At 43.0% G+C, this 26,791-nt stretch overlaps 1 protein-coding gene across 1 annotated transcript in view; it reads left to right on the forward strand.

Moving 5' to 3' along the window:
* Positions 1–1,218: 1,218 nt before the first annotated feature.
* Positions 1,219–26,791, forward strand: part of LOC120937196 — a 186,649-nt gene continuing 161,076 nt past the window's right edge. The window contains exons 1-5 of the mRNA XM_040350213.1: positions 1,219–1,765; positions 9,269–9,408; positions 13,820–13,892; positions 18,989–19,099; positions 23,954–24,067. Coding sequence (XP_040206147.1) covers positions 9,272–9,408; positions 13,820–13,892; positions 18,989–19,099; positions 23,954–24,067 — 435 coding nt within the window. The 5' untranslated portion in view covers positions 1,219–1,765; positions 9,269–9,271. The remainder of the gene's footprint in view (positions 1,766–9,268; positions 9,409–13,819; positions 13,893–18,988; positions 19,100–23,953; positions 24,068–26,791) is intronic.

Raw genomic sequence — 26,791 nt, forward strand, 5'->3', positions numbered from 1 at the left:
GAGTATTGTGCGGGGGGGTATTGCAGAGTATTGTGCGGGGGGTATTGCAGAGTATTGTGCGGGGGGGTATTGCAGAGTATTGTGCGGGGGGGTATTGCAGAGTATTGTGTGGGGGGGTATTGCAGAGTATTGTGCGGGGGGGGGGGGGTATTGCAGAGTATTGTGCGGGGGGGGTATTGCAGAGTATTGTGCGGGGGGGGTATTGCATAGTATTGTGCGGGGGGGTATTGCAGTGTATTGTGCGGGGGGGTATTGCAGAGTATTGTGCGGGGGGTATTGCAGAGTATTGTGCGGGGGGGGGGGGTATTGCAGAGTATTGTGCGGGGGGGGGGGGGGTATTGCAGAGTATTGTGCGGGGGGGGTATTGCAGAGTATTGTGCGGGGGGGGTATTGCAGAGTATTGTGCAGGGGGGGTATTGCAGAGTATTGTGCGGGGGGGTATTGCAGAGTATTGTGCAGGGGGGGTATTGCAGAGTATTGTGCAGGGGGGGTATTGCAGAGTATTGTGCGGGGGGTTATTGCAGAGTATTGTGCGGGGGGGGTATTGCAGAGTACTGGTGCGGGGGGTATTGCAGAGTACTGGCGCGGGGGGTATTGCAGAGTACTGGCGCGGGGGGGTATTGCAGAGTACTGGCGCGGGGGGGTATTGCAGAGTACTGGCGCGGGGGGGGTATTGCAGAGTACTGGCGCGGGGGGGTATTGCAGAGTACTGGCGCGGGGGGGTATTGCAGAGTACTGGCGCGGGGGGGTATTGCAGAGTACTGGCGGGGGGGGTATTGCAGAGTACTGGCGCGGGGGGGTATTGCAGAGTACTGGCGCGGGGGGGTATTGCAGAGTACTGGCGCGGGGGGGTATTGCAGAGTATTAGCGCAGGGGGTATTGCAGAGTGTATTGCAGAGTATTGGGGTTGCAGAGATGGATGGATCTGTGACTGAGTTTTACCGCTATTTTAACGCTCCGCTATAGGCGTTTCCAGTGTGAAAGGGCTCTTAAAATAGCGGTAAAACACAGCTATTTTACCGCGTTTTTACATCGTTTTCAATTAATTTCAATGGAGAGGGGCGTTTTTGGAGCGTGTTATGAGCGTTTTAATAGCGCTATTTTTACAGCGAAAATGCGGCAAAAACGCACCAGTGTGAAAGGGCTCTAAAGCTGCACATGCGTTTTAGTGTGTCAAGTGCTATGCATTTATTTATTTAATTGACAAGAATATAAATTTATTCTTGCCACTGGAATATATGAACGCTCATGTGCTAAACATGTCTAGTAACTTAAAGTGAAGATTTTTTTTCTGCCCACATCTCTCCTGAACAACATGCAATATTATGATGAGCTGTCATATATCCATAGCACTACCTGACAACACACAGATGAAGCACTGTTGGATCTGCAGTGGTATAATCCTTTAGATCAGGCATCTCCAGCTGATGTAGTTTGGAGACCCCTGCTTTAGATTATCCTAATAAGAATTTAGAATAATAGTGATCAAAGCATTGCATTACAAACGGCACAGGACTTTGCCATTACAGAGAGTTGTCCCCATACAATGAGCAGACAGAGAAGGATTTGCTGTGTCAGTGTACAAGCCCCGGCTGCTTCCTGCACTCACCGGCGTGTGTACTGGGGTTGCTATGGAGACCAGGGAAGCGCTGCCACTCACACCTACATTGTCCATACACAGATCTGATACATAGAGCGATCACTGATCTTATTCTGATCATCACAGCCAGCCCGGATTTGGAAGAGTCTGGCTGATCTCTCGCAGGTAATATATGACACACTAGATTGATTTTGTTATTATTGTCACAGAATGGGGAAAGTCTCTGAATCATTAGAGGAAATAAGACATTGTCACTATGCTTTAGTAAATACATTCCCTGAGCAACCTTTGTGCTCTTCCATTGAAAAAGGTGAGAGATGATTGATTTCTGTTTAATCACTTCACAAATTTATTTGCAATGAATAAACTTTAGATCTGTCAAATCTATGTCCTACAAGGAATTTCCTCATCAATCTGTATCTGATCAGACAGGCTCTTGCACTACATAGTTGTTAGGTCTAAAGGAGATTGTACAATCAGATTGTAAAGTGTATGGTGAGTCTTTTGTTAGACCCCATTCACACCTGAGCGACAAAACGCCCGACGCAGGACGCTTCTGTCGCTGGAGGGGAGAATTCTAATTGCTGTCTATGGAGATGGTTCACATCTCATAGACGCCGAACGCCTGTCGCCTGAAAAAAAGTCCCGGACCCTTGTTTTCAGGCGACATAGGCGTTTTCCCATTGACAGCAATGGGAAGACTTTGAGAAAAAAAAAAAAAAAGTGAAAGTTTTGTACTCTCGGCAAAATACGCCGCTACACGCGAACGCGGCTGTCGCTCAGATGTGAATGCAGCCTTAAGGGGGAAAAAAAACATCCCCCTCTGGGAGATCTATGAACATTGCAGGGATTTTAACAAACTTTGTTGCAGATTCTTACCTTTTGTTATTCTGAAGGAATAGCTGTTTGTTTGTCTGTATTCATCTGGAGTGAATTTGTGTGAAAGTGGTTTTATAATTATCAATCTTAGAAAAAAAACACACACAAAGAACTGGTCTGATGATTAGAAATTGTCAGAAGCAACAATAAAAAAATTATAGAGGTAAAAAAATATATATAATTTATAAAAAAAAAAAGTCTTTGAAATAAGTGAGAGGGAGCGAGGCCGCTTCAAGTGCGGGTTGGGAAACCCGATCGCTGTAGGAAAAGAAGGCAAAAACCGAAATAAAAAAACTTTATTTTTTTAACTTGTGACTACAAGTTTACTATCAGGCTTACCTGTAGGTACGATGAATATCTCCTGAACGCACTGTATACTGTTTAGGATATATTCACATCGGCAATTACCGATGATGCTCTGCTTTCAGGGCATACAGTGTGCTGTGAAATTTAGAGCGTCCTTCTGTGGCTGGGGCTCTCACAGCCTTTCAGACAACTGGAACCTGTGAACCCCAAAGGAAGACCGGGCAAAGATGTAAATTTTGGGCTAGAGGGCTCCATGTGCAGGTAAATCTGTCATAATGTGCTAGTATGCAGTGCACACTAGTACACATAGATGTGCAGGGGGTGTGCCAGGTGTGCTTAGGCACATCCTAATCACTATGTGCAGTGCTAATTCTACCTAGTGCCTAGGCTTCCCCTGTGTTGGCCCCCAATGCCCCGCAGTGCTGATGGCTTCCCTGCTCTCCCCCCAGCTGCTGCGGGGGATGTTTCAAAATGGAGAGCGGGCAAAGGGGCTAGTAAATATGTCATTTACCAATGCCTTCCTTTTTTAAATGAACTCACTTGCTGTGTTCATTCATAGCTAATGCATAGTAAACTGTGAATGTGAATGAACTGTCCAGTGCAGCTGAGGCTGCAGAGAAAGGCATATGTGTTTGAGCTTTGGGGTGCAAATCCTAATGCAATAGGCTGCGCACACCTATGCTAGTACATTATGACTTAAACCTGCAAGGGGCTCGAATTGTATTTATTTTTCTGGCGGTTTACTACCGCATTAATAGCACACAGCTTCTCCAAATGACTATAGGCTGCAGTATTTCCTCCAAACCTGAAGGTGGCAGAGTGCCATTTCTTTGGGCTGGCAGGAGCCCATTAAGGAATAATTTGTCTCCTGCTATGGGCTCCAGACTGCCATATTGAGGAGGATGACCGTACTTAGGATACCGAAATCCTGCAAGATTTGGGCAGCCCTCTCAACTGCAAATTAGCTGGTCATAAATGTATTAATCCACAGTCCATATTCCCATCGCGCACATTCCTGGAATAAGCTCTTAGAGTACTAGGAGCTGTAGCGAGCGCCAGCTGGATACTGGAACCTATACGATATGTAGATATACGCCAGCACACCAAGGATCATTCCGTTTGGACGAAAATTGATTATACTTGGTGTGCTGGCAAATATCTACATATCGTATAAGCTTAATAATGGCACACAATGCCAAGCTGCAGTTTCCAAAGAAATAAAAATATATAATTTTGCCCCTGTACAAATCATTAGTAAGACCTCATCTGGAATATGCAGTTCAGTTTTGGGTATCACTTCACAAAAAAGATATCAGGGAACTGGAGAAAGTGCAGAGAAGGGCAACCAAACTGATAAGAGGCATGGAGGAGCTCAGCTATGAGGAAAAGATTAGAGGAACTGAATTTATTCTCTCTTGAGAAGAGGAGAATAAGGGGGGATATGATCAACATGTACAAATAGATAAGGGGTCCATATAGTAAACATTGTGTTGAATTATTAGCTTTAAGGTCATCACAGAGGACAAGGGGGCACTCTTTACGTCTGGAAGAAAAGAGATTTCATCCCCAAATACAGAAAGGCTTTTTCACAGTTCGAGCTGTGAAAATGTGGAATCCCTCAGGAGCTGGTTCTGGCCAACTCAGTAGATTGTTTTAAGAAAGGCCTGAATTCTTTCCTGGATATACATAATATAACTGTATATTAATATTATAGGTAAAGTTGATCCAGGGAATACCTAATTGCCTCACAAGGGATCAGGAAGGATTTTATTTCCCCTGCTGGAGCAAATTGGATCATGCTTTATTATTTTTTTATTTTTTGCCTTCCTCTGGATCAGCTGTGGGTATCTGATTGTGTGTGTGTGTGTATGTATGTATGTATATGTGTGCGTGTACGTGTGTATATATATATATATATAATTAGGGCTGCAGAAATTAATGATTAATTCCTCGATTAATCGTAAAAAAATTTGATCGATCAAAATTTTTTTGATCGGTACTAGTGGTGCAACGGATCCTAAATGATCCGTGATCTGAACGGGTCACCATATGCGGATCGGCACACCACGTGATCCACTGAGCTCCGTTGCTGCCATGGCCATAGGAAAGGCTTCGGCCTAGCTCCCGGAGTGGTGGCCATCTTGGTCCACCCGACGGGGGCCTAGGTGAGCCTAGAGCGACGCGCTGACGTCATCACCCGGCCTCAACTGCTCGTGTTCTGCCGGCATCTCTGGTAAGACTAAGCAAGCACTAATCTTTCTATACAGTGGGGGAGATGTGGACCATAGTCTGTGGAGTACAGTGGGGAGATGTCTGTTGATATTACAGTGGGAGTGATGTCTGTGGATATTACAGTGGGGGAGATGTCTGTGGATATTACAGTGGGGGAGATGTCTGTGGATATTACAGTGGGGAGATGTCTGTGGATATTACAGTGGGGAGATGTCTGTGGATATTACAGTGGGGGAGATGTCTGTGGATATTTCAGTGGGGGCGATGTCTGTGGATATTTCAGTGGGGGCGATGTCTGTGGATATTACAGTGGGAGAGATGTCTTTGGATATTACAGTGGGGAGATGTCTGTGGATATTGCAGTGGGGAGATGTCTGTGGATATTACAGTGGGGGAGATGTCTGTGGATATTACAGTGGGGGAGATGTCTGTGGATATTACAGTGGGGGAGATGTCTGTGGATATTACAGTGGGGGAGATGTCTGTGGATATTACAGTGGGGAGATGTCTGTGGATATTACAGTGGGGGGAGATGTCTGTGGATATTACAGTGGGGGCGATGTCTGTGGATATTACAGTGGGGGAGATGTGGATATTACAGTGGGGAGATGTCTGTGGATATTACAGTGGGGGAAATGTCTGTGGATATTACAGTGGGACTATATATCCGAAAAATGTATGTGTGTTATAATTAATCGAAATTAGTCAATTAATCGATTTAAAACAAAATCGATTGAACACGAAAATTGTAATCAGTAACAGCCCTAAATATATATATATATATATATATATATATATATATATATATATATATATATATATATATATATATATATATATATATATATATATATATACACACACACACACACACACACACACACACACACACACACACACACACACACACACACAGGCCCTGACTGGCTATAGGGCAGACCGGGTGATTGCAGGGCTCCAGGTGTGACATGCAGAGCTGGCCGCGGGTTCTGACCTTTAGGGCCGGCCGCTAATGTTTTGAATATGCTGGGTGGTGGTGGTGGGAGGAGCGGAAAGAGTCTCTTCATTCCCCACCTACCAAGCTGATCCATGGCAACCCAGGCCGCCGAGGAACCAGATGTTCGTGTTCGCACATGCGTCCCGCAGCCAACGGTCACCTCCAGTCCTAGATCTCCTACTGATCCCCTCATGTGACTTCGGCTCTGTGTATCAAAGGAACATTCCGAGCCGTGTAGAGGAGATCGGGAATACAGGGATCAGGCTGATTCTGTTCTGAATCACCCCAAAGGTGAAGGTATGTGACTTTTCTATAATAATAGATCCTTCTTCTACACAGGGGGGTGGGTGCTTTTGGGGCACCTTGTTCCCATGTTGATGGGACATGGGTCTCTTCCCCCCCAACCCTGGGCTGTGGTTGTCTGCGTAATAAAGGCTTTAATAAAAGGACCCCCAGATCCCGCCCCCCATGTGAATAGGTATCGGGTACATAGTATCCCTACCCATTCACCAAAAAAGTGTCAAAAAGTAATTAACACAAGAGATAGTTTTCAAAAAATCCTTTATTAAAAATAAATAAAAAATAGTGTCCCTCGATGTAAATCTATCGTCAATCATGCCGCCTGCCGGACCCGAAAAAAACAAAACGCTCTTGCCACCTGGGGGGCATTCTGCCTCCTCTGCCCTTTGACATTTCTTATATAGGTAAGAGGCGGAGCCACCTAGCTAGGTCACCCGGTGGCAGTGCCCCTTCTGACGTCACATGCACAGTCTGTAACGTCAGAAGGGGGCGGTGCATTTTCTTTAGAAATGTAATTTTTGTTGCAGCATGTTTTATGCATGATACAGATGCGCTACTTTACAGACACATTAAAGAGACCCCCCAGGCACTATATTTAAAATAATTTTTAATTTTTATTGTATTTTAATTTTATTTACTTTAAGCATAATTAAAATCACTGCTCCTGAAAAACTATTGTTTGAAAAAAAAAATATATATATATATATACTCCCCCAGGGCAGTACCCAAACCCCCATACCCCTTTTAGGGCCAATTACTTGCATATAAGCTTTTAAAATGGGCACTTTTTTTACTGTTCGGCTCCAATAGACTTCAATGGGGTTTGCCGTTCGGGTTAGAACATCTCCCCTGTTTGGGTGTTCTGCTGCGAACCGAACAGGGGCATGTCCGTCCCATCCTTAGTTTGTAATATTACTATTAGGAAGTGCCTTATGGATAAACACTGCCCTCTACTGCCTGAAGAAGTGTATGACCTGCAACATATGTAGTGTCATTGCTGTAAATTGCCTTATTTCTATTAATTTCTACGGTACAGACAAAATTTAAGCATCCACGTGTGTTTCATTTTTTGGGTTTACTGGTTTGACCCCTCCTACACAGTTGCTACCAGAGTACTGAAGTTCCAGTTGAGTGGTGCTTCGTCCTTAGGCCTTGGATCCTTCCAGCTGCTCACCTGCATTACCGGAAATACCCAGAACTTCACTGTGAGGGGCACAGTTTATAAAAGCCAAAGTAGATGTGTTCTGTGCTAATTTGTGGAGATCCTCAGCTTGAAGCTCTGTTATAGAGTCCTATAGCAAGTATGCTATGCAGCCATGTGTTACCCTAAATGGGTAACAGTGTCAGAGACATTGCTGTGAAAAGTCCATGTTTGTGCAGCTTTCAAAATCTGTTTTGTAATTATTCTGCAGTGTATGCATGTTCTTTGCTATCCTGACCCTGTTTTGTATTATTATGCCTCGTACACACGACCGGTTTTCCCGACGGGAAAACTGCCATGTTTGCCTGTAGTCGGGAAATCTGTCCGTGTGTACGCTCCATGGTAGTTTTCCCGACAGGAAAACTGCGAGTAAAAAACTTGTTCTCTTTTTTTCCCGCCGCAATTCTCGGCGGTTTTTTGCTAGGCAGTTTTCCTATGGGAAACACTGCCGTGGAGCAATACACAAGGCCAGTTTTCCCGACCAAAGCTGTCATGGCAGTTTCCCTGTCTGGAAAACCGTCCGTGTGTACACAGGGAGAAGCAACCAGGCAGGTTCTCGGTTTTCCCGGCGGACTTTTGACCGCCGGGAAAACCGATCGTGTGTACTAGGCATCAATTCTAACTTTACACTTGTTTTGTAAACTGCGAGTTATAGTTACCTCTCTGATCACCGGGGTGAATACCGATTCTGTTACAATGACAGTGGTCACAAGACAAATTGAGAAATAGAATCTCCCCAGTGTGGACACAGACCGCAGAGCTTTTTTTAATGTCTCTGCACCCTATTCAGATTTTTTGTTTCAGATTTTTAAATAAAAATGAAAGTGCTAGTAAACCGCAGAGGATTAAAAAAAAAAAAAAAAATTCCCTGCAAGGCAATGTCATAATGTACTAGTGTGCATTGCATACTAGCACATTATGATAGAATTACTTTAGAATGAAGCCCTCTAATGCCGCAATGTCACCGCTGAGACGGCTGACATCTTCCCCTGATTTTCCTTCCGGGTTCGAGGCCTCCGGCCACATGAGTGGCCACGTGCGCGAAGACGTTCCGCACGCGCGTGGGAGCCGCCGCTTCTGGTACAGGCTCTGAAGTTCCGGCACTGTAAGCCTTATTAACTACCACTTTAAAAATAGTGGGGTGAATCTCCTACAGAAGGAGAAGGGGGACACATACAACTTTAAAACAGAGGGCCTAACTTTCCCTACTCCTTACAAAGCAAAAAATATATAAATACTGATTTCATACATTGGAAGGCAGTTTCACCTTTAAACCCAGACACATACGATGGTCATCTATAAGGATATTCTGTTTTGTGCAGTTTTCCTTTCCTAGATAAATTGGTGATTGGTAAAGATAAGTGACAGAAAACTTAAAGTGGAAGTAAACCCTTCAATTTGATAGTTACAAAAAACAGTTAACATTCCCGGCATGGCGGAAATGCTAGCTGTCACATTTGCTTGTGCTCTCAACCAAACTGTCAAACCATCCAATGGCTGGTTTCATAACAGGTCACATGTACAGCATTATGGCAGTTACAGATTAAACAGAGGTCAAGATGGCCGCTTCCTTGGCTGAAAACGATAGGAGGGTTTACTTCCACTTTAAATAAAAAGAGTAATAATTATAAGCATAAACTTTTTTTCTCTAGCTGTTCGTAATGCAGGCTCTGCCTTACCTAAAGACTAAAAGGGCTGCTGTGTCTTCAGGGTGTTTCATTATTATTTCTCTTTCCTCTTTGCCAAAACCTAGATAATGAGTGAAGTGTACAGAATATCTTCTAGTGATGGCATCCAATCCCTGGAGAAGCAATTAGCTTCCCAGTTATCAGAACTGAAGACAGAAATAGAAGAAAATGGAATTCTTTGTGGTACACCTGGTCAAGCCTACAGGTACGTTCATTAAAAGACAACGTGAATAACAATGTGCTAATTTTTATAGATATATGCTTGTTTAGTATCAGGTCAGCCATTTGAATTTTAACATGTTTCTGTGACATATGGCTGATATTCTTGTCCACCTTCTCCAATCAAATTCTATTAAAAGTTTTCATCATAAAACACTTTGAAACATCCAAAATTCCCATGGTATGCTGAAAAGATAAAGCTTCTGAAATTGCTAATGACTGATCAATAAAAGTAGCAATTGATGGCTGGAATACATGACTCTCTATGGAGTAAACTATAATGCCCTGTACACACGATCGGCTCGTCTGATGAAAATGGTCCAATGGACCGTTTTCATCGGACGAACCGATCGTGTGTGGGCTCCATCGGTTTTATTCCCATCGGGGAAAAAAGTTAGAACCTGTTTAAAATTATCTGGTGGTTAAAAAACCGATAGAAAAAAAACGATCGTCTGTGGGCAAGTCCATCGGTTAAAAATCCACGCATGCTCAGAATCAAGTCGATGCATGCTCGGAAGCATTGAACTTCATTTTTCTCAGCACGTCGTAGTATTTTACATCACCGCGTTCTGACACGAACGGATTTTTAAGTGATGGTGCGTAGGCAAGACTGATGAAAGTCAGCTTCATCGGATATCTGATGAAAAAATCCATTGGTCCATTTTCATCGGATGAACCGATCGTGTGTACGTGGCATGAAAGTATTAAGTAGTATGTGATTGGAGCATTGTACAATCATGTGAGGCTAACTGCTACTGCATGCTACTTGTGGAGTGTACACCATAACATTAGTTTAAAGCCCAACTATGGGAAACTTTAAAATGACCCCTTGCAGTTGAGCTGCATCTGTGCTGCACAGGTTAATCATTTAGATCTAGGGGACTTGTTGAAATAAATTTACTTACTCAATCCTTTTCTCCTCCATGCTGAGAGACCAATCTCTGCAACATCTTCTTCCCAATGATCCAGCAGTCTGAGCTCCTGAAGTCATCAAGAACAGTGTAGGGTCCAAACAGGGCCGGCCCTATGATGGGACCGGGTGGTACCATGGGTACCAGGCGGCACTTTTAGGGGGCGGCATACTGACGCCCGCCAGCCCGTTCCGCTGCCTGTGAGGAGCACGGCACCACTGCTCGCTGTGTTAGGCCTCGTACACACGGACAGACTGTCCGATAAAAACGGTCCTGGGACATTCCACTACTGGAGCATTGGGGAACACCAGAGGATTAGGCCAGCCAAAAACGGAACGATTTTCTTTCTTGCAACTACAGTACATTGAAAAAGTATTTATACCCCCTTGAAATGTTACACATTTTGTCATTTTATAACCAAAAACATAAATGTATTGTATTGGGATAGACCAACACAAAGTGGCACATAATTGTGAATGAGAAGAAACATGATAAATGGTTTACAAATATTTTAAAAAATAAATATCTGAAAAGTTTAGTGTGCATTTTGTATTCAGCCCCTTTTACTCTGACATCCCTAATTAAAATTTTGTGGAACCAAATGCCTTCAGAAGTTACCTAATTGGTAAACAGAGTCCACCTGTGTGTAATTTATTCTCAGTATAAATACAGCTGTTCTGTGAAGTCCTCAGAGGTTTGTTAGAGAACTTTAGTGAACAAATAGCATCTTGAAGGCCAAGGAACACACCAGGCAGGTCTAGGATAAAGTTGTGGAGAAGTTTAAAGCAGGGTTAGGTTATAAAAAATACCAAGCTTTGAACATCTAAGGCCTTGTACACACGGCCAGACATGTCCGATGAAAACGGTCCGCGGACCGTTTTCATCGGACATGTCTGCTGGGATGTTTTGGTCTGATGTGTGTACACATAATCAGACCAAAATCCCCGCGGACAGAGAACGCGGTGACGTATACGACAATTTGACGCATGCGCGGGATTTCGGGCCGCTGGTTATACGTCATAACCAGCGGACATGTCCGATGAGTCATACTGACCATCGGACATGTCCGACGGACATGGTTCCAGCAAACAAGTTTCTTAGCATGCTAAGAAACTTTTGTCCGCTGGAAACCTGTCCGCTAGCCCAGGAATCTGGTCCGGTAGGCCCTACACACGGTCGGACATCTCTGCGGAAACTGGTCCGCGGACCAGTTTCAGCAGACATGTTCGGTCGTGTGTACGAGGCCTTAAAGAGCACTGTTCAATCCATCATCCAAAAATGGAAAGGGTATTGCACAACTGCAAACCTACCAAGACCTGGCTGTTCAACTGAACTGACAGGCCAGGCATGGCAAGCATTAATCAGAAAAGCAGAGAAACAGCCAAAAGGCCCATGGTAACTGGAGGAGCTGCAGAGATCCATAGTTTTGGTGGGAGAATGTGTCCACAGGACAAGCAGTGACACAGCAAATATGTAGAAGAAGTTGCTGTGGTAGGATAAGGCCAAAATGGAACTTTGACCATTCCCTCCGTGAAACATGGTGGTGGCAGGTGGGGGTGCTTTTCCTCAGCAGGGACAGGAAAGCTGTTCAGAGTTTTTTTTCAGTATTACATTTTTATTTTTATTAGGGTTTAACACATCATCAATAACACCATATTACATGTATTTCCATAATATAAAAAAAAAAACACCACATCAACATCCAATATCGCCCAGTTCCCGAGCTGTTCAGAGTTGATGGGAAGATGGATGGAGCCAAATACAGGGAAATGTTAGAAGAAAAGCTTTTGGTGTCTTCGAAAGACTTGAGACTGGTGCGGAGATTCACCTTCCAGCAGGACAACGACTCTAAACATACAGCCACAGCTACAATGGGCTGGTTTAGATCAAAGCATATTCATGTGTTAGAATTGCCCAGTCAAAGGACCAGACCAGACCAGACCTAAATCCAATTGAGAATCTGTGGCAAGACTTGAAAATTGCTTTTCAGACACTCTTCATCCAACCTAAGGCCTCGTACACACGATAGGTTAACCAACGGTCTGAAGGACCGTTGTCATAGGTTAACTGATGAAGCTGACTGATGGTCCGTCACGCCTACACACCATAGGTTAAATAACCGATCGTGTCAGAACGCAGTGACGTAAAACACATTGTGCTGAAAAAACGAAGTTCAATGCTTCCAAGCATGCGTCGACTTGATTCTAAAAATGCGTGGATTTTTAACCGATGGTCGTGCCTACTAACGATCGGTTTTGACCTATCGGTTAGGAATCCATAGGTTAATTTTAAAGCAAGTTGCCTTTTTTATAACCTATGGGGCCCACACACGATCGGTTTTGACCGATGAAAACGGTCCTTCAGACCGTTGTCCTCTGGTTAACCTATCGTGTACGAGGCCTAACAGTGCTTGAGATATTTTGCAAATAATGTGCAAAAATGTCACTCTCTAGATGTGCAAAGCTGGTAGAGACAAAAAGACTTGCAGCTGTAATTGAGGCGAGAGGTGGTTCTACAAAGTATTGACTCAGGGGGGCTGAATACAAATGCACACCACACTTTTCACATATTTATTTGTAAAAATATTTGAAAACTATTTATAATTTTCCTTCCACTTCACAATTATGTACCACTTTGTTTTGGTCTGTAACATAAAATCCGAATAAAATACATTTACTTTTTTGATTGTAACATGACAAAATCTGGAAAACTTTAAGGGGTATGAATACTTTTTCAAGGCACTGTACATGTTGCAGAAAATCGCTAAATTTTGGGGGAATCCCTCTAGTGGAGCCATTTTGTTCTCCAGGCGGGGTGAAACCAGACGAGATTCAAACCTATTGCCAGCTTCGTCTATGGCCAGCTTTAGGTAAGTAAAAAAGTAAAAGCAATTTTAGCCCCCGTTCACATTGGCATGATTTGACATGCGATTTGACTCGTCAAATCTCTGCCTATTGCCAGAAATGGCCCCGTCCCAATTGATGCGACACTGACTTTGCAGCGCCGCAACGATTTCCAGAAGTAGTTCCTGCACTACTTTTAGTGACTTTGGGGGTGACTTCAATAGACGTCTGTGCATGAACCTGCACAGCTGCCTTTCAAGTCGTCCCCGAAGTCGGACTGAAATTCGGCTTTGAAATTGTGCAAGTTCAGATGATGAAGTCGCACAATTTCAAAGCCGTATTCAGTGTGAACGAGGGCTTACTGTCACCTAGACTAAAGGAATACTTAACCCTTTCGGTGTGGACACAGTCTTTTTGTAAGTGGTCATTTTCAATTTACCCAGAGTTGGAATTTAACAACATAAAAAAATAAACAAACTGAGTTTTGAACTGTATTATAGCCTCTAGGTTCCCCTGCTAGCAGGGTTCAAAGTCCCTTGTTAAAGTTTTATGTTTCCTTATTAGAACAGCACTTGGAGTGATATGGTAGCTTTAGATCTTGTCACAATGACTTCATACTTTTCTGTCTGTTCTTCTACTGTAGCTCTGTTCCCATACCAAAGGATATTTCATACTTCAGAAATGAGAGAGAGATGATCTTGAAGAGAGGTCTGCAGGTAAATGAAGCTTTAAATGGAAGAAAGGGCTATACAATGTGATCGATGGACAAGTTAGAAATGTACTTGTATCTACTGCAGCTGTCAAAAAATTAGTTAAAGGGGAGTTCCAGACTTTTTTTATGTTTATTAAAAGTCAGCAGCTACAAAAAGTGTAGCTGCTGGCTTTTAATAAACACACTTACCTGCTCCACGGTTCCAGCGACGCGCCAGCCGGGGCTCCGCTCCTCTCCCCCCACCTCCGGCTGGCGTCTTCATTCCAAGTGTGGGCACCCGGCCGTGACAGCTTTCGGCTTCACGGCCGGGCACCCACTGCGCATTCGCGAGCGGTGCTGCGCCGTCCGATTTGACAGGCGTTCACCTACAGGGAGGGGCTGCAGTAAGGCAATTAAGCTATTCACCTTACCAGCCTCTCGGCGGAAGGAGGAAGTGGGACAGAAAGTCCCATTCCTCCTGAAGCCCCCACCCCCCAAAATAATTACATGCCAAATGTGGCATGTAAGGGGGCGAGGAGTGGATTAAGCGGAAGTTCCATTTTTGGGTGGAACTCCGCTTTAATACTGAAACTCCCTAGTAGGGTCAGATAGACAGAAATACAAACTTGATAGAAGTTCTATAACTGGACATAAACCAAATTTCAACCTATAAAACAAACTGTGAAAATAGGACAAAAATGTAGAGCTCATGAGATCAGTACCCAAGTACCAATCACTAAATAACTGTAAAAAAAATCACCAGTGATAAAACTAATATATATATATATATATATATATATATAAATATATATATATATATATATATATATATATATATATATATATATAAATATATATAGTCCCATGTGACTAATTAATAAATAAATGAATAGTCCATAAAGTGAAGTGATATTCAAACAAGATTCAATCTTCTTAAAATCTTCCACCACACCGCTGTGCTTGTGACACCACCCCTCTGGAATCGCACTCACCAGCTAAAATTGCCTCCCACTCTCATGTTCGGCTCAAGAGCTTGTTAATTAGAACTCCAAAGGGTTAAACGACCATCCACTGTGTGTTTCAACTCAGGACAAAACGACCATGCAATATACAACTATGTTTCAACTCAGGATTTATCCATACATGTAAATAAGAAAAAGTGCTCCAATAGTGTAAAATAGTAACAACCAATTTATTAAAATCCACACAAACACTTCAATCATTGCACTCACATGACGAACTTTAAAAACCAGCCTTGAAAAATCACAGCAAACATGTGTATATGATGGCTCTGCAGTGCTTTGCGGTCACAGCGGACCCGAGATATGCGCTCAATCAAGGTCTCTCACTCCCTCCTGGATCCCAGAGCGTGCTGATCGTATCCCGTGCTTAGCTGCGGCGTCTCACGTCAATTTAGATTCCTGTCATGCAGCCACGTGTCCTGTCTACACTGACGTGAGACGCCGCAGCTAAGCACCGGATACAATCAGCACGGTCTGGGATCCAGGAGGGAGTGTTTGTGTGGATTTTAATAAATTGGTCGTTACTATTTTACACTATTGGAGCACTTTTTCTTATTTACATGTGTGGATAAACCCTGAGTTGAAACATAGTTGTATATTGGATGGTCATTTTGTCTTGAGTTGAAACACAGTGTTTAACCTTTTGGAGCTCTAATTAACAAGCTCTTGAGCCGAACACGAGAGCGAGAGGCAATTTTAGCTGGTGAGTGCGATTCCAGAGGGGTGTCACAAGCACGGTGGTGTGGTGGAAGATTTTAAGAAGATTGAATCTTGTTTGAATATCACTTGACTTTATGGACTATTCATTTATTTAGTAATTAGTCACATGGGACTATTTATTTATTTATTTATATATATATATATTGTACAGGACACCAGGGTTGGGTCCTGGACGGGTGCTATACAGCACCACTATTTGGGCTATGGTCCCTTTAAATAGCTGTGAGAGTGTTCAGGGGGTCACCCAAAATGGGTGAGGTATTCCAGGCGTAAGAGTTAATCCAGAGTGGACTGGCTCGCAGACCTCTCTGTCTTGGTAGAGTCATTTGGGGCCTGGAATTTTGGAGGCTCTAAAGTGCTATTCGGGTGGGAAAGAGCCTAACCACTGGGAGTCAGCACACAGAGAGTTAACACTTCCAGAGAACAGCCCATAAAACAGGAAGTGGTGCTAGAGGTGTGTGAAGGAGTATGGGGTTTGCACCTGTGAAGATGAGCTGGGAGTCTGCTGGGAGCTGTTAAGAATTCAGTAAGGACTTCTGAAATACGGGGGGCGAAGACCCGTCTACAACCAAACTGTATGTGTTTTTGCTTTGACTTATTTTGTGCTGAAGAAAAGCAGACTTTGATTTGATGCCGAAGAAACTTTTCTTCAGCATACAGAAAATGGAAAGGGGAATCCCAGCAGTGAATACATTGCCGAATACATTGTACAACATTCAATGACACAAGTAGAAAATAAGAGAAAAGACAAAAAAAGGGGGGGGGGGGTGCAAATATACATAATTCTACTGTACTGTGATCGTAAAAAAAACAGAAAAAAAAACACAGCTGTTAAGTATGTATCCCCCATTTGGTCTCTCAAAGTTAGGTAATCTGTATCACTGTAACCATCGTCACTAAATCGACTCCAAAACATCAGGAGTCTCACAAAAGTGTACATAGAGATAGGAAAATAAGTAGATAGACTACAGGGAGTAGGGGGGGAGGGGACCTACAAGAGAGAGAAGAAACAAAAGAGGAAGAAGAGAAAAGGGGGTGGGGGGTGAGTCAGGAAAAAAAAGAGAGGGGGGGAGCATCCAGAGACGCTTAGATTGAGAGAAGTTGCCTCTCAACCCTGGAGGGTTGGTGATTTGATATTCCATGGTTGCCAAACCCTAAGAAATTTACTGTGGGTATCAGAGGTGAAGGACTCAAATTTTTCGTTAATCATAATATCGTTCATATGATTTTTAACTGCCTTGAAGCTAAGTACGGGTGTTTTCCAAGCTCTCACAATGGTCCACTTAGTAGCATTAAGTTCAAGGATGGGTTTACATAAAAGGGCTTCATAAGGGTCTCTCCTTAGGTTTGAATGGAACATATTATGTAGAAGGGAATAGACTCTAACCTATAGTCTGCATACCTTAGGATATGTCCACCAAATATGGGCCATTGTACCTTCCTTTGAGCAACCCCGATAACAATAGGGGGAGTAAGAAGGGATAAAGCAAGCTATCCTGGCTGGCGTAAAATACCATCTGTAAAATACCTTGTATGCATTCTCTAGGGTGAGAACGTTCCTGAAGCTCTTTACAAGGGATATCGTCATGATCTGCCAGTCCTCCGGGTCCCTCCCCCATTGAAGATGACATGCCCTCACTGGGGGTTTCCTAGAGGAAATGATAGAGGAATAAATTAAGGATATTAATCCCAGAGAGTGAGGTTGGGCCCTACAAATCATTTCGAAGGGAGTCAAGGTGTTTGGAGTGGGTTGGACTCTTATAAGATGTTGGAGGAAATGTTTAATTTGAAGGTAGCTATAATGTTCCCGAAGGGGGATATCGTGAGAGGATCTAAGGGCTTCAAACGTGACTATTCTCATGGGGGTAAACAAAGAATGGACATCAGTGAATCCATCATTCTCCCACCAAGAGAATTGTTTAGGGTTCTCACAACTGGGGGGAGACAATGGACAGTGGCTGAGATGTAGCAATGGTAAATGAGAAGATAATAGTCCCGCCAAAAATTTAACAGAGTCCCATATACGGAGAGAATGTGCCATACAGGGGCCAAACCTATTTGGGCGCCTTGAGGGAGGCAACCAGGGTACGGAGAAAATAGGGGTGGGGTGAGAGTCAATCAAATCTAAAGAGGCCCATAGCGGCATTTGATATGTGTCATGAAGATGGGATAATGGAGCTATGTTCGCTGCTGTATAGTAGGCCTGAAGATTGGGGACTGAGAAGCCCCAATTGATCCGTTGAGCATACAGGACCCGCTTATTGGTCCGGGGTCGAGAAGAACCCCAGATAAATTTTAAAAACTTACGTTGGTGAATTTGCAATATATAAGAGGCAACCGGGACTGGTAGCACTCGAACAAAATATAACCGCTTTGGTAGATAGGTCATACGGACGGCAGAGATTCTACCAAACCAGGACAACGGGAGGTGAGACCAGGAAGATAGTATATCAGTGAGTTTTCAAAGGAGAGGAGGAAAATTGGCCTGATAGAGACCATCATATTTAGGAGTGAGGTGTATAACTAAATAGGGTGATGGGGCACTATTTATCTCGGTGACTCCATTGACAGGGCACTATTACTTCCACTGACACCAACAACAGGGCACTATTTCTTCTGCTAATACCAGGGCTCTAGTCCTGCAGGAACGCGTGGGAACGGAGTTCCTGCACTTTTTTCACAGCAGGAACGCAGTTCCCTTTGCAGGATTAGAGCAGCCAAAAGCAGCCGAGCCGCCCGAGCCAATCCTTCACTAAGCGGCGATGCCCAGCTCGAGTCACTGTCAGGGACAGGCGAACCTTAGTAATCCTTTGTTACTGACCGCTTCCTGTATATGGATTCATCGGGTAGTGTGCGGGTATTCCGTCACTTCCTCGATGCCGCAATGTCTCCTGGGAGCTTTTGTCATTGTTCCCAGGAGACATTCCGGAGGTCTGCCGTGAGTTATCGCGGGATTTAGAAAAAGCTTGCTTAAAAACACATGCGGTTTAGTAATTATGCATATGAGCGTATAATTTTTTTTGGTGGGGGAGTGGATCTTGGGTAGAAGTTCCCACACTTTTTTCCCCAGGATTTGAACCCTGGCTAATACCATATTTCCTACTGAGGCCATGTTTATTCTCACTGGTGCTGGGCTTGGACAATGTTGCCCCCTCAAAACCTGAAGGACAATAAACTGGCCCTTTGTTTGAAAAGTCTGGAGAGCCCTGCTATAGCAGAACAACGACTGCTATATGCAACAGGAAAAACATATATGCATGAAGCCCAGAATGTTTCAGCTCCTCTCTAATTTATGGACATTCACCTAGAGAATTCCACCCATTTATCTGTTACATTTTCTACGGTTTACTGATTGCAGTTTTTTTCTCCTATGATGAAGGTGGCAGGAGTGAAACCAGTTATTGTTCAGGCTGATGTTATGCAGAGAGAGCTGGAGACCTGTCTAAGAAAAGAATACACTGAAGATAATCTTCCTCTTCTATTGCATCAGGTAAAGATGTGGAATATTATTTTGAATGATATATATACAGTATGCATAATCCTGTGCATGCAAGAATAATTTTTTCCCCTTAAATTACACATTCCATGAAAGAATTGTATTGTTCGGAATATAGCTGCCTTAGTTTTGTTAGCTTTAGCTTTGGTCTTTTCGGAATGACAAAAAAAGAACAAGTATGCATAAAATGGAACCCAGGCATAAAACTGATTTCTTTATCTTTATGCATATTCCAGATCATATTCATATTCCAGATCAGTGATTGATGCCAAAGTGTCAACATGTTAACCAGGCAACTAGCATTATCAGAAGTAGGTCAGCAATGACAGCCTACATAATTCTCTATTGGCAGGTTTCCTGTAAACATCTCCAGTATGACATCCCCATATACAGTACTCACTGTCCCCAAGAAGGGCAATTACTAACTATCCCTTTCTTCAATCATTTCTGGATCACTGACACAGAAAAAATATGCTCATTAAAAAGGTGGAATGTAATCAGAACTTACCATGTCAGTCTGGCATCTAGCATTTGCAAAAGGTGAGGTCAGCAGTGGCATTTTGTCGGTACAGGTATCCTATAGAAAACCTTACTGCAACTTCAAAGGAAAAATATGTGAATGCTGGTGACCACAAAAAGTATATTAGTCACTGATATACAGAAGAAATAAGGCAGAACTTTTTTTTAATTTTGGATAAAGTAAGGGAAATGTATAACACCTGTCAGATTTATTTTACCACCTGTGTCCCATTGCTAAGATTTCCCATATAATGGAATTCCTTGGGGACCCCCAGGACACCAAAGCTAGAAGAAGATTTCCCCAATATTACATTTCTGTGAACAACCCAAAATTTGGGGTATTCTTTTACTTTCACTTTTAATGATAGTGGTAAATAGGACAAAAAAAACAGGGGCACATACAGTAATAAAAACGAATAAGCGTTCTAATCCCTCTCCACTCTATCCACAACTTAAAAAAGTTAAAAGTTATACTTAAAAAAAAAAAAAAAACTCCCTGGGTAGATATAGGGCTAGATTCACAGAGATGTGCCTATCTATAGGCGGGCATAGCGTATCTCAGATACACTACGCCGCCGTACGTTAGAGCGGCAGGTCCTGTATTCACAAAGAAGTTGCGCTCTAACTTACTGGGGCGGCGTAGTATAACTGCCTACAAGCCCGCCTAATTCAAAATAGGCTGGTTGGGGGCGTGTTCTATGCTAAATACTCGTGACCCCACGTATTTGACATTTCTAACGAACGGCGCATGCGCCGTCCGTGGACGTATCCCAGTGCGCATGCTGCAAATTACGCCGCAAAGACTCATTGGTTTCAACGTAACTTACGCCCAGCCCCATTCACGGAAGACTTACGCAAACGTCGTAAAACGTTAAAAATTTGACGCGGTTCCGACGTCCATACTTAACATTGGCTGTGCCATCTTTTTGGTGGTTTATCTTTACGCCTGAAAACGCCCTACGTAAACGGCGTATCTTTACTGCGACGGGCAGGCGTACGTTCGTGAATAGGCTTATCTAGCTGATTTACATATTCTAGGCGTAAATCAGCGTACACGCCCCTAGCGGCCAGCGTAAATATGCAGCTAAGATACGACGGCGTAGGAGACTTAAGCCAGTCATATCTTGGCAACATTGGGCTAGATTCACGTAGCTCGGCGTATAGTTTGGCCGGCGTAGAGCATCTCATATGCGCTACGCCGACGTAAAATAGTGAGCCCAGACCGTACGTTGCGCCGGCGTAGTGTAACTAGGCCGGCGTAAGCCTGCCTCATTGAAATGTGGAAGAGGTGGGTGTGTTTTATGTAAATTAATCACGTAAATGACGCTTCGAACGAACGGCGCATGCGCCGTCCATGAACGTATCCCAGTGCGCATGCTCGAAATCACGTCGGACCACTTGGAGTCGGACCACTTGGCCTTCAGGAGAAAGATTAAAACCCATCTCTTCTGAGGTCAAGGGGTTCCTTACCCATGAAATGGATACAGCGCCCAGAGGCGATTCAATTCGCATGTGTTGCGCTTTACAAGTCTCTCTCTCTCTCTCTCTCTCTCTCTCTCTCTCTCTCTCTCTCTCTCAACGTGAACGTAACTTACGCACAGCCCTATTCGCGTACGACTTACGTAAACGACGGAAAATTCTACGCTGTCCCGACGTCCATACTTAACATTGGCTACGCCTCAAATAGCAGGGGTAAGTTTACGCCGGAAAAAGCCTTGCGTAAACGATGTAAAAAAAATCCGCCGGACGCACGTACGTTTCTGAATCGGCGTATCTAGCTCATTTGCATATTCTATGCGGAAATCAACGGAAGCGCCACCTAGCGGCCAGCGTAAATATGCACCCTAAGATACGATGGCGTAGGAGACTTACGCCGGTTGTATCTTAGCAACATTTAAGCGTATCTCAATTTGAGCATACGCTTAAAGATACGACAGCGTGGATTCGGATTTACGACGGTGTATCTACTGATACGCCCGTCGTAAGTCTTTCTGAATCTAGCCCATTTAAGCGTATCTCAGTTTGAGAATACGCTTAAATATACGACAGCGGGGATTCGGACTTACGACTGATACGCCCGTCGTAAGTCTTCATTAATCTGGCCCATACTCTTCTGCCTCCCATTGCTTGAATGTCTGAATTATACAAATTATTGTATATGACTTTAACAGCAGTCCTTCCTAAGTACTGGCTCTGTGCCTGTCCTCTTTTGTCACATACAGCAAGTATGTGATCTGTGGCAGCAACAGAATATATTACGAAGACACAGCACACAGGAACTATGTTTTGTGGTTGTTGGGTTTGCCAGGGTGATTCATTTTTCTTCTTCTGGGCTTGAACAGATCCCAACAAATACAAACATTTTTTACTAGAACTTCATAACACAGATGTGCAAATGTATATTGTATGTTTGGCTAAATCCAGAGTTCTCATTTACACACGCTCTTAGCTTTATTCTTATATAATTCGGATATTATTATTTTTGTACTAATAACATGACTTCTGTAGATCAGGGGTCTCCAAACTTTCTAAACAAAGGGTCAGTTGACTGTTCTTCAAACTTTAGGGGGGCCGCTTTATGACCAATGAGAGTAGAAAATGTCCTGGCGTCAGAGGGAGATCACAATGCCTTATGATTTGTATTCGGGGGAGTAATAACGCCCCATTGTTTCAATGGGAAGAGTATTGTCCTGTCATTGGTGTCAATGGGAGGAATAGTGCCCTATCATTGGTATCAATGGAAGGAATAGTGCCCCATCATTGATATCAGTGGGAGGGATAGTGCCCATCACTGTTGTCGGTGGAAGGAATAGTGCCCCATTATTGGTGTCAATGGGAGGAAAGGTGCCCCATCACTGGTGTCGGTGGGAGAAATAGTGCCCCAATGACTATGTCAATGGCAGGAACTATGCCCCACTGTTGCTGACAGTGGAGGGAATAATGCCACAAGGGACGAATAAAAGCAAGCAGAGGGCTACATCCAGCCCCCAGGCTGCAGTTTAGAGACCACTGCCGTAGTTGATAGAATATCTATAGAATATTAAAATTGCCCATGCTGTACTTACTATAAAGTTGTTGTGAGCTGCTGCTAGAGTTTCCAACCATCTATAAAGTGCTTAGGGCAGGAGGGTAATAATGGGGGCAGCATAAAAGATTGAAAAACTTTGATATGCATAGCAGAGTGCAGTGGTCAAAATTATGTAACATACAGGACAGCTTGCAAGTTACAGCAATCAAGGTAATGTACTGCACAGCATACCAAGTGACAATATTACATAGCATAAGGGGCATGTAACCTACAGCACAGCTTAGAGGCAGTTAGGAGTATGTCTGGGTTTTACACGTTCCAAAGAATCTCTCAGTATTGGAAGTTAAGTGATTTGAGCACCCTGTGTATACCCACAGTGAAATTGATTTTATGTGATCACCATGCAAGCACCCTGCCCCTGTCCCAACCAGACACCAAAAGCAGAGAGGAAGTTTAGTTGCAACTCCAAATCATGGGACACCATATAGTGTAGCAAAATCTTGGTTAGTGAGAGTAAAAATGCCTCTTTACATGGTGGTCAGTGGAAGGAAGAATGTCCCACTACATTGGTATTCAGTGGAAAGAAGAATACACCCTTTCATTAGTTTTCAGTGGGAGGAAAAACTGTTCCCCTATATTGGTGGTCATTGGGAAGAAGTAATGGCCCCTTTAATTTTTGGTTAGTGGGTAGAAGAATGCCCATTCTTACATTTGGTGATCAGTGGAAAGAAGAATGCCCCTTTATACATTAGTTATCAGTAGTGGGAAGAATGCCCCCCTTGTATTGGTGGTTCTTCTTTCTCTCAGTGACACTGAAATATGCAGCTGCATAGTGGCAAGAGACCAGTGTGCCAAGGAAAGGCCGAACTAACGTGGCGCACCAAGCAGAAGATCTGTGGAAATGTCTCAGGTGCCTGAACCTAGCAAAGCCCAATGACGAAAACTGTCTTTTTCCCGGCAATATGTTGGGGTCTCAAATACAATTTTATGTAGCTCAAGCTGAATTCCACGTATGATTTGTATTGAAAAGTTACGTTGGTCCAGCTGGATCTTTGTAGCTGAAGCAAATGTAAACTATCCATAGACATACATATACTCCAATCATGACAATTTCTGTAGGTATATTCTAGAAAAGCAGGTAAACATTAATTTGTTCCCATTTTTTTTTTCTTTATTTATCTTGCAAAAAAATACAAAGAATGTAAATGGACATTATACAACTTTATACAAGCTACAAAAAACTTTTTTTTTTTTTATGACATTAAACATTGATGTAATAAACCCATATGTCTCTTTACTAGTTTTTCATTGACAGAATCCACCACTTAGTGCAGAGTAAATACTTGAATATGCTGAGGTGGAAGAGGTTCTGTCGTCACACTAAAGCCATAGAGGAGTGTTACCCTCAGTACCAGGTAACTAAAGAAATTTAAATGTATTGTAGCTGCACTATTTCTTTAATGACCCATTTCCATTCCGTTTCAAGACCTTGTTAACAGTGCGTGTAGCGAGAACTCGTGTTCCCACTTGCAATTTTGTTTGGGGAATTTTCATGCAATTCCCCCTGTCACTTGACTGGGCTTCCCTATGCACGTTTGTCGCCCAAAGGAAGCTCAGGGACCACATTTTGGCCCCGAATCAGGCGCGAGTTTACACATGTTTTGCAATGATTTCAGTGTGCTTTGTTGTGCGACAATCACAGCAAAATCACACCACATTTGGAATGCCTTTCAGTATAAATGGCACCCAAACATGTGTTGCGGGTTTTGCCATGATTTGGAATCACGCCATTTGTGCTAATGATTCCTAATTGCCCAAATGTGAACAAGGCCTTAAACACTTGAGTTTTACACTCTGCTTTGCTTTCAGTTTGCAAGTGTTTTGCTTTCAATTGACGTGCTGGATTACGCTGAAAACCTTGAAGGCGGATTTTCTAAAAAATCAAGGAGAAAAATCTGCAGGCTGTATTATACTGAACTACAACCCATATAACACAGAGAACCTGCATCATTGAATATACACAGTATATGCCCCATACTTTTACTTTACTGTTCCAATGTACAGTAAAACCTTGGTTTGAGAGCATAATTCGTTCCAGAAACATGCTTGTAATCCAAAGCACTTGTATATCAAATCATTTGTTTTACAGGGTATAAAAGAGAAGAGAGGCACCTCTAAGTGTAGCAATAAGTTGCTAAATGTTGTACCTTCATTAAATGTAACCATATTGCTACACGTAAAGGCTCCTCTCCTTTTTTATACTCAGTTGTGACATGACGCTACTCTTATATCAAGACATCGCTTGTATATCAAGGCAACATTTATTAAAACATTTTGCTTGTCTGTGCAAAATGCTCTCAAATTAAGTTACTCTCAAACCAAGGTTTTACTGTAGTAACTTTTTTTTTAACAACTACAAGCAAGCTGCTACAGTGAAAATGAACCTGAATCTGAGTCAACGCTGACAGTCTGAATTGCTCTTATATATTGTGTTATTTTTGCCTTCACACAGAATATATATTAGGTGAGCCATGCAGAACAAGTATGAGGTAATCCATGAAAATAAACTTGAGTTCATGTCCCAAAACACGCAGATTGTGCATATAAGGCCCCATACACACCATAGAATCTATCCGCAGATAAATCCCATCAAATGGGTTTCTGCGGATAGATCCTATGGTATGTACACGCCAACGGATATTTATCCGCAGATATATCTCCCCTGGGATGGATTTCCAGCAGATGGATATTTGCTGACATGCACAACAAATCCATCTGCTGGAATCCATTCCAACGGATGGATCCGCTCGTCTGTACAGACTTACCGGATCCATCCGTCTAAAGGGATTCCCCGCACGCGTCGTAATGATTTGACGCATGCGTGGAATTCCTTATATGACAGCGTCGCGCCCGTCGCCGCGTCATAATAGCGGCGACGGCGCGACACATCATCGGCAGAGGATTTCAGCGCGGATTTCAATGCGATGGTGTGTACACGCCATCGCATAGAAATCCTCTGAAATCCTCGAGAGGATTTATCCGCGGATACGGTCCGCTGGACCGTATCTGCGGATAAATCCTCTCGTGTGTATGGGGCCTAAGTTTATACATTGATACGAGTACAACTGTATAAGTTTACATACCCTGGCAGAATTTATGATTTCTTGGCCATTTTTCTGAGAATATGAATTATAACACAAAAAAATGTCTTTCACTCATGGTTAATGTTTGGCTGAAGCCATTTATTATCGATTACGGTGTTTACTCTTTTTAAATGATAATGGCAACAGAAACTACCCAAATGACCCTGATCAATGGCTTGTTTTGTTTGTTTCCCCCTTCTTTTCCCGTTTCCTGTTCTTGCCCTCCCTCCCTACCCTCTATCTACCTAACTTTTCTTCTCTTTCTTTTCTTTGATTTCATTCTTCTCTGATACTTTTGTTTTCTTGATTTCCCCCCTTCTTTACTGTCTGTTTGACCGTTTCCAGATGTACCTCCTGTGTGTTTTTCTTGTATCAAAATAAAAAAACTCAAAAGATCATTGAACAAGAAAATAAAGTTGACTACATCTAAAAAGAAAACAAACTGACGATATCTTGTTGCTAATATCTTCATCCATTGTCACTATCCCTAAAATTTACAAGCTCTCTTAACGCAATTCTCTGCCGTGTTGGGACTGAAGAGAAACTTTAACTTTAGTTGGGAATCTGACGCTCTGCCCTATATAGGCATCCGCATAACCTTGTCCACTATTTACCAAAATAATTATCCTTACTCCTATCTACAGGGTGGGCCATTTATATGGATACACCTTAATAAAATGGGAATGGTTGGTGATATTAACTTCCTGTTTGTGGCACATTAGTATATGTGAGGGGGGAAACTTTTCAAGATGGGTGGTGTCCATGATGGCCATTTTGAATCCAACTTTTGTTTTTTCAATAGGAAGAGGGTCATGTGACACATCAAACTTATTGGAATTTCACAAGAAAAACAATGGTGTGCTTGGTTTTAACGTAACTTTATTCTTTCATGAGTTATTTACAAGTTTCTGACCACTTATAAAATGTGTTCAATGTGCTCTCCAGTGACATGCGGCGAGTGCTACGCTGTGGGCTCTTGCTGAATGAAGCTAGGAC

Source organism: Rana temporaria, chromosome 4, assembly GCF_905171775.1.
Source record: "Rana temporaria chromosome 4, aRanTem1.1, whole genome shotgun sequence".
Lineage (NCBI taxonomy): Eukaryota > Metazoa > Chordata > Amphibia > Anura > Ranidae > Rana > Rana temporaria.